The 8,419-nt window shown below is 47.5% G+C and overlaps 1 protein-coding gene across 1 annotated transcript; it reads left to right on the top strand.

The window, feature by feature from the left end:
* Window positions 1–3,295: 3,295 nt before the first annotated feature.
* Window positions 3,296–7,590, top strand: LOC143929772 (kinesin-like protein KIF23). Its single transcript, XM_077453749.1, has 5 exons — window positions 3,296–3,319; window positions 4,842–5,072; window positions 5,409–5,497; window positions 5,654–5,735; window positions 7,546–7,590. The coding sequence occupies exons 1-5, from the start codon at window positions 3,296–3,298 to the stop codon at window positions 7,588–7,590; spliced, it is 471 nt and encodes a 156-aa protein (XP_077309875.1).
* Window positions 7,591–8,419: the final 829 nt, after the last annotated feature.

Here is an 8,419-nt window from a genome sequence, read left to right as displayed (position 1 = left end):
TATTCCATCTTCACAATTGGGTATTCAAAGTGAGCTGGAATTTTTGATTTTTGAATGACTGAATAACCAAAGCGAATAATTACGCAGTTATGATGATTCTCAAATTCTTTAGGCCCCTTTTTCACACTGGGTGGAATCCGCCTGCGGCCAGCAGGGGGTCGGTCCGCTGATCACTACTCAGCAGGAGGGTGGCAGGTCCTTCTCCGTTTTTATGCAGAGCAGACAGCGCCCCCCTCTCTATGGGCGATCGGATGTAAATGGACTTCCTATCCATTTCCTATACCCGCCTGCTATCCCCATCCTTCTGTTTTTGGCTGATTGGAATGGATGTGGGTGGGCGTTGACTAACACGTGTCCGTTTCACTCCCGCCGCTTCATGGAGGTTCTGATCGGGTCTGCCTGTCCGTTCGTGTAAAGCAGGGATATGCAATTAGCTGACCTCCAGCTGTGGCTGAACTACAAGTCCCATGAGGCATAGCAAGACTCTGACAGCCACAAGCATGACACCCAGAGGCAGAAGCATGATGGGACTTGTAGTTTTGCAACAGCTGGAGGTCCACTAATTGCATATGCCTGGTGTAAAGGGTCCTAAGTAAATCAGCCCAATTGAATGGACATATCTGGACTCCAGGCAGATAAAACACCTTTTTTTTTAATCCCTCGCCCTCCTGAAATATGTACCAAAAACTCCCCACCCCCTGCGGCTTTGTCTTCATCCTGTCCAGGCCAAAATAGTCCACATTGTGGGCTCTGTCTGCAAATTAAGTCATCAGACTTGTATTGGGGCCTTATTCTGAACATCTTAGACTATGGACCTATAAAAGTCTGTGGAATAGTTGCACCTAGGGATGCACTGATAATATCGGCCACCGAAAATCATTGCCTCCACAAAAAATGGGGGTTATCACCGTTTTTGCAGATAGAAGAGAAAGAAGTGCTGATAACGGCATGCTGCCTCCCATTGACTTCAATGTAAAACCGCATTCCATTGATTTCAATGCAACATTACACCCGCCTCAGTCATTTCAATTATTATTATTTTTTTTTTTTTTAACTGTCGGTTTTCAGTTTCGGCCAACTGCATCCTAAATCTTCATTTTTGGCATTGGAATTTTCATTTCGGTTCACCACTGGTCACAGCCAGTGACAGAGGATGAAGACATGGAGTAGACGAATAAGCAGCTTGGGGTGGGAGCTTGTAGTGTAGATTCAGGACAAGAAAGGGTGGGTTGGTATAGTACACCTGTCATTTTAATGCCAAGGAGTAGAAAGTGCAAGCAGACCTTTTGGCTTCTATTGCTGCTTATTTTACTCTACAGTTACAGATTGAGACATATAGACCAGGTGGTGTCTCTCAGCTGCAGTATTATACAGCAGATTCCAAGGACCTGGCTATGCTGCCTGCTGTGGGTACCTGGTTGAACAGGATTATTTTATTTTTATTTTTTTATTTTTTAGCACAGTAGATAAACAATACACACACCTGTGACCTTTCAGGTGTATGTTCAGCTGTTTGCCTGGAGTTCAGCTGTCTGTTTCTGGTACTTTATGGCCTCCTTCACACAGCCATTTAGCCACTTGAACTGAATTCCAGCGGCAAGGATCAGCAGAGTATTGCAGCTGGTATGACGGGTGCCTGCAAATAGCGATGGCCGCTCAGTCTAGATCAGTGGTCTCCAAACTGCGGCCCTTTGTTTGCCTTGAATTCTGCCCTTGGGGCACGTTTCCTTCCACTGACACCAACGATGGGATTTAATTCCTGTTGCATCAACAAAGCATGATTTCTCACACTAATGCCAATGATGGGGTACTATTTGTCCACCCACACCCCACAACCCCCCCTTCAGTAATACCAATGATGGGGCACTATTTGTGTCCCCCCCCCGTAATACCAATGTCGGGGGGCACTGTCCCCCAAAACCACCCCACAGCAATGCCAATGATGGGGCACGGATCCTCGCACTGATGTCGGTGATGGGGCACGGTTCCTCGCACTGATGTCGGCGATGGGGCACGGTTCCTCGTACTGATGTCGGTGATGGGGCACGTATCCTCGCGCTGATGTCGGTGATGGGGCACGGATCCTCGCACTGATGTCGGTGATGGGGCACGGTTCCTCGCACTGATGTCGGCGATGGGGCACGGTTCCTCGTACTGATGTCGGTGATGGGGCACGGTTCCTCGCACTGATGCCGGCGATGGGGCACGGTTCCTCGTACTGATATCGGCGATGGGGCACGGATCCTCGCACTGATGTCGGCGATGGGGCACGGTTCCTCGTACTGATGTCGGTGATGGGGCACGGTTCCTCACACTGATGTCGGTGATGGGGCACGGATCCTCGCACTGATGTCGGTGATGGGGCACGGTTCCTCGCACTGATGTCGGTGATGGGGCACGGATCCTCGCACTGATGTCGGTGATGGGGCACGGATCCTCGCACTGATGTCGGTGATGGGGCACGGTTCCTCGCACTGATGTCGGCGATGGGGCACGGTTCCTCGTACTGATGTCGGTGATGGGGCACGGATCCTCGCACTGATGTCGGCGATGGGGCACGGTTCCTCGTACTGATGTCGGCGATGGGGCACGGTTCCTCGTACTGATGTCGGTGATGGGGCACGGATCCTCGCACTGATGTCGGCGATGGGGCACGGTTCCTCGTACTGATGTCGGTGATGGGGCACGGTTCCTCGCACTGATGTCGGTGATGGGGCACGGTTCCTCGCACTGATGTCGGTGATGGGGCACGGATCCTCGCACTGATGTCGGTGATGGGGCACGGTTCCTCGCACTGATGTCGGTGATGAGGCACGGTTCCTCGCACTGACACAAGACCATTTCTACTCCCAGTGGCCACTGTCTGGCACCCTCAAGTCTTAAAGTACAGTAACCTGGCCCTTTTTTGTTTAGGTTTGGAGACCCCGGGACTATATAAACTAAAGACAGGGCTGAGATCGGCTGCCACCCTTTGCATGTAGCCACACACCAAGCATTTAAGAACTGATGTCCCCAACTGCAGGTAGACCCCACCCCCTGTGGTGTGCAGCTACACGTGAAACATGCCACTATTCTTATGCACTTGTCAGTCCAGCCACAAGAGTCAACTGCTATGTGGTTTAGGCCGGGTTCACACTGGTACAATGAGACTGCCCTGCAACATCGGTCCTACTTCCATCTGACTTGAATGAACAGGATAATATTTTCCTCCAACTTTGACATAATCCAAATTGTCCTTTTTGACCAATCAAAACAATCTTGGTGTGACAAATTCCTTTTTACTGCTACTGTAATCATGTCTGATGGCACAAGTTGGATGGTGAGGACAAGGATCCGACTTCAGTGATATTCAGTGGGCTAAAGTAGGACCAAAGTAGTTCAGGACCCTTTTTCAAAGTTGGTCCAACAAGACATCTCTCATAGCCATTGATTTACACACAACGTGCTCACAAAATCGAAGCCCACTATTGTCAGATTTTTGTTCCATCGCCGTTAACTTGCTACACCCCACACTCGTCCACAGTAAGGATACAGTGAGTAGGCGGCAAGCGGACATCTTGTTACACCCTCCGGAGTCTTGCATTTCACACTTCTTCTTTTTAACATTAAACTGAGAAATTCAGTATTGAGAAATCCTTCACTGTTTTGATGATCTATATTTTTATTTTTTTTCAAAGCAGTGGTCTGTCATATTAAACCTCTGAGATCAGGTTTGCTGCTTTTAAAATTCTAAATCTAAACAGATTTTTAAATACTGTATTTCACCATATAAGCTGAGCTTACTGTTAAAAATAAGTGTGAATTGCAAGACTCCAGTGGGTGTAACAAGATGTTCGCTTGCCGCCATCTCACATTATCATTACTGTGGATGAGTGCGGGGTGTAGCAAGATGGTGGCGATGGAACGTCCTTTCCCTTACAAAATCTGACGGGTCGTCCAATCTGACAAAACACCGGTGTGAATCCGGCCTAGTTGGCCGTGTGAAGGGGGCCCTACTATTCCAATATAGTGATGAGCAGGAATGTATTCTTATGACCAGGTCCCACACCGCAGCTAGATGCCATTGTCCTTTTTAACTGCTGAAATGCATTACTGGAGTGATGGAAACTGGAACCCATACTAGTTATTTTGATCTCTGCTTCATTTTGTAATAAATGCAGTGAGGAGTTTTTTTGTTTTTAAGCAAGATGACAATGAGTTCAAAGTATCATTCTGAACCCAGATGGGTACATTTTTGTCACGTTAAGGTCTTGTATACCGGTGGGGGTGGGGGGGGGGCGTGTAGTACCAGTTTTGTTCACTTGGTGCAATTTTCACCACTGAGAATGGAGCTTCTACAACCCCCACAAAGCCAGTTCCAGCACATTGGACTCTGGGTTCCCCTGTACACACAACTTCCTGTCCTTTTCAATGACCTGTACCAGGCCTGATGACTGTGTGACGGACTGGGGTTTATATGGTCACAAAACAGACACCCCAAAGCAAAGTACATATTCATTTTTTTTTATATTTCTAAACATGTCCCTTCTATTCTATTAATAACCAGTAGATGGCAGAGAAGGTACACAAACAGAGTCTATATAAGGCCACACACCATGTGACTGGAAATTAAACTACTTCCAGCCATAAAGTCAGTGGTCATATCTCATGCTGTTTGTGTGATTCTTTGCAGTCCACGCCAAGCTGATCACCTTATCTCATCGCGTCTACAATCATCGGCTCTCTTAATTCACATTTTGAGGCCGGTAACAACTGCACCTACATTTGCATGTTGAATAATTTTTTATTGACTGATTTTTCTTCTGTTCGTCTTTGATCTTGATTTTTCTGGTCCTGCTTAGACTATTCCCACAGTGCACACGAGGCACCGCCGCTCTCGCTCCGCAGGGGAGAGATGGGTAGACCATAAGCCATCTGGTAGTGTGGAGACCGAGACGGTTATGCAGCCTCATGTCCCCAATGCCATCAAAGTATCTGTGGCTAGCGAAAAGGCGTTGGCCAAGTGTGACAAGTACAAGCTGACGCACCAGCAGCTGGCCTCGGATGGGGAGATGGAAACTAAACTTATTAAGGTAACAGATATTCAAAGTGGTGGTGGGGGGGGGGGGAAGAGGAGGAGTGTGTGGGTTATTGTTATTATTATTATTATTCCTTTTTTGTATGAAGAAGAGAATGCTTTAAAATCTAAAACTGCCCTAGCAAGTAATGTGAGGAGCAATATGTATTGCATGCAATCTTTAACTTTTATTCTATAATGTGGTCAATTTTTGGTGGGGTGTGTTTGTGGTTTTATTTGTATTTTTTTTACACCTGTCCTATCCTGCACATTCGGTGAGCACCTTTTTTATGATGTCTGTGACGGTCTGTGTTTTATGTTTGTGGCTAACCGTGTATAAATCTGTTTTCAGGGTGACGTCTTCCGGACTCGAGGTGGCGGTCAGTCTGTACAGTTCACAGACGTTGAAACGCTCAGGCAGGAATCTCCTCCTGGAAATGGGTATGCTGCAGTCACCATGCAGACGTTGTGGATTGCGATCTACAAAGAACTATAGCATTCTGTTGGCGATCTTCTGATGGCTCTAGAATTACAGGCATTAACCGCTCTTGAGCTTTTTAGTAAATTTTTTTTATTTTTTTGTAACTTGTTTTACAGTCACAAGAGGAGATCCTCTGAAACAAATCGGCCTCAACTGGCAGAGAGCACAGAATCGGAGTGGACAGATATAGAAACCAGAGTAAGTTTGATCCGATGTGTAACATTTTATACAGTATAAGGCCCCATTCACACCTGAGCGTTTTTGCAGCTGCAAGCCTGAAGCTACAAAACGCTGGAGAGGGGTCGGAGGAGGAGAGAATGTATTGTCTATGGAGATGGCGCACATCCCCACTCCAAAACGCCTGAAGCTCAAACAAGTTCTGGAGCTTTTTTTTAGGCAGCTTTACAGGCATGTTTTTTCTTTTTACATTGGTGACCATTTGACCTGTACAAAATCGTGGCCTAAAACGCACGGCTTTCTGCCTGAAAACGAGACTTCCCATTCACAGCTGAGCGTAGCCGTTTCAGGCAGAAAGTAAATCTACTAGTTTTAGCTCGACTTGCCTCACATTTATGGCTGAAGTGTCAGCCATTGTCAACGCAAGGCATTTGATTCCAGAATCGCCAAGCATTCTGACCCCCAGCAATGCTCCTCTCACAGAAGATGGGAGACATTCCCACTCCAGTCGGGAACTTAAAGCGGGAGTCCACCTGGAGTTCTGCGTTTTTATTTTTTTTAAAAGCCAGCAGCTACAAATACTGCAGCTGCTGACTTTTAAAATAGTGACACTTACCCGCCCAGCGTGCCCGCGATGTCGGCACCCGAAGCCGATCTCTCGATCGTCTCTCGGGTGCTGCAGCCGCCATCTTGGGTATGGGAATCAGGAAGTGGAGCCTTTCGGCTTCATTTCCCGGTTCCCTACTGCGCATGCGCGAGTCGCGCTGCGCAATAAGGATGGTCCCCGCTGTCTCTGGGATCGGGGGACTTTCAGAAAGGGGCGTAGATTCTGCGGAAAGGGGCGTACCTTCTGCAGAATCTATCCCGGAAGTGGGTGCAGATACCTGTACTGTACAGGTACCTGCACCCCCCTCCCCCCTGAAAGGTGCCAATTTGTGGTGCTGGAGGGGGGGGGGTTCCAATGAGCGGAAGGTCCACTTTAGGATGGACCTCCGCTTTAAATTTAAAAAAAAAACATGTATAAACGCCAATGGAGACAGGTGCGGCGCCTCGCTAGCACCTTTTGGGACTGTTAGAGGTGCAAATAACTTTGACACTTCAGGAAAGTCGCAAACGGCAAGCCATCAAACAGAACATTCAAGAAGATGTCGTTCTGTTAAGAGACATGCAGGTGCCGCGAAATGAGTGGCCATCGTTAAATCCATCTAGCGCATATGGGAAGGGCCGCAAGGTCGAAGTAAAACATGTCAGACAAGGGCCAGTGAAAATCTTTCCTCATTAGAAAGATACGTTTTATTAAATGAACCGGGGCATACAGAGGCAAGGGATAGCTGCATGCAGCATTGCCAACCCAATTAAAGTACCTGGACGTGGGAGCTGCAAGAGTGACCGAGGGGCTCCTCGTATTGCAAGCAACCAGCTTGGGCTGTCAGATGGAGAGTGCACAGCCAGACTCCCGAGGAGGAGATAGAGGTCTGTGTCCCAGGCCAATGGCCTGTTGGAAGGGCTAATGGCAAGGTCGGCTCCTGGGTGTGCAAATCTGCTGCCTGGGGACACCAAAGGAAGGGGGGGGAAGGAGGACTGTCACTCATGCTGAACAGACCTCTTTAGGTGGAATAATACATTTATTGGGATACTACCAGACAATTTTATGTCTAAAACCTCTTAAGGTCATAACAAACATAATGACAAGTAAGCAATGGTTGAATAAAGAAAAGAATACCTATGGAGAAAAATACATCTCAACAATATATCTCAATATATGCATATGGAGGACACATTTTAGGAACACATTGAAATACATATAGGTATTCTTTATTTTCCTTTACAGTATTCGACTATTGTTTGTCATGACCTTAAGACGTTATGGACATAATTGCCTGGTAGTGTCCCTTTTTTTTTTTTAAATGCAGTATTCCACCTGGGGAGGGCTGTTCAGCATGAGTGACACGGCTTCTGCCCCTCCTCCCCTTTAGTCTCCTTTTTACTATTTAAACCACCAATTTACGTTTTGCCAGCATCCTAAGACCTGAAGAAGGGTCTTTTTGCCCCAAAACATCTAGTCTTTGCAGCTGGCTTTTTACTTTTCTTGGGCACACTCGGCTTGACTTCCATCCCAGTGTTGCCCACAGCTTGTGCACCACAAGTATCCTCTTCCACCCGGTTTGTGACGTCATCCCCGGTCGCTGGATCCTTACACGGCTGTCAATCAGTGGCCTAATCGCACCCCCAGGAGCCGACCTTGAGGCCCTTCAGGCCCCCGGGCCCCTCCTCCAACAACCCCCCCACCCCCTTCCTTAGAAGTAGAGGTCGACCGATATGGGTTTTTCTCTGGCCGATGCCGATGCCGATAGCCGATATATGATGCCGACTTTTTTTGGGCCGATATGTTAGGCCGATTTTATTTTATTTATTTATTTTTTTCCTTTTTTATTTATTATTATTATTATTTTTTTTATCCCCCTTGATCTAACACATCTTTCCCATTGGGGCGTTTTTCAGGCGCTTTTGGGCTAAAAATAGCGCCTATAAAGTGCCTGCAAAATGGCTCCCCTGCAGTCTGTGTGGAAGTCCCGAGTGCTTTCACACTGAGGCGATGCGCTGGCAGGATCTTAAAAAAAAGTCCTGCAAGCAGCACGTTTGGAGTGGTGTATACCGCTCCTCCACCACTCCTGCCCATTGATATGAATGGGCACCACTGCCGA

The sequence above is a fragment of the Lithobates pipiens genome, unplaced genomic scaffold (genome assembly GCF_037356315.1).
Source record: "Lithobates pipiens isolate NorthernLeopardFrog02 unplaced genomic scaffold, aLitPip1_a1.2 Scaffold_25, whole genome shotgun sequence".
Taxonomy (NCBI): domain Eukaryota; kingdom Metazoa; phylum Chordata; class Amphibia; order Anura; family Ranidae; genus Lithobates; species Lithobates pipiens.
This window is presented reverse-complemented; position numbering and strand designations above follow the sequence as displayed.

Bases quoted from the DNA above. Each gene is read 5' to 3' on its own strand.
- LOC143929772 (XM_077453749.1), top strand. From the start codon at position 3,296: ATGTCTGATGGCACAAGTTGGATG. The intron at 3,320-4,841 runs GTGAGGACAAGG...GGTCCTGCTTAG, and splicing joins CTGATGGCACAAGTTGGATG to ACTATTCCCACAGTGCACAC. The intron at 5,736-7,545 runs GTAAGTTTGATC...TTTCCTTTACAG, and splicing joins GGACAGATATAGAAACCAGA to TATTCGACTATTGTTTGTCA.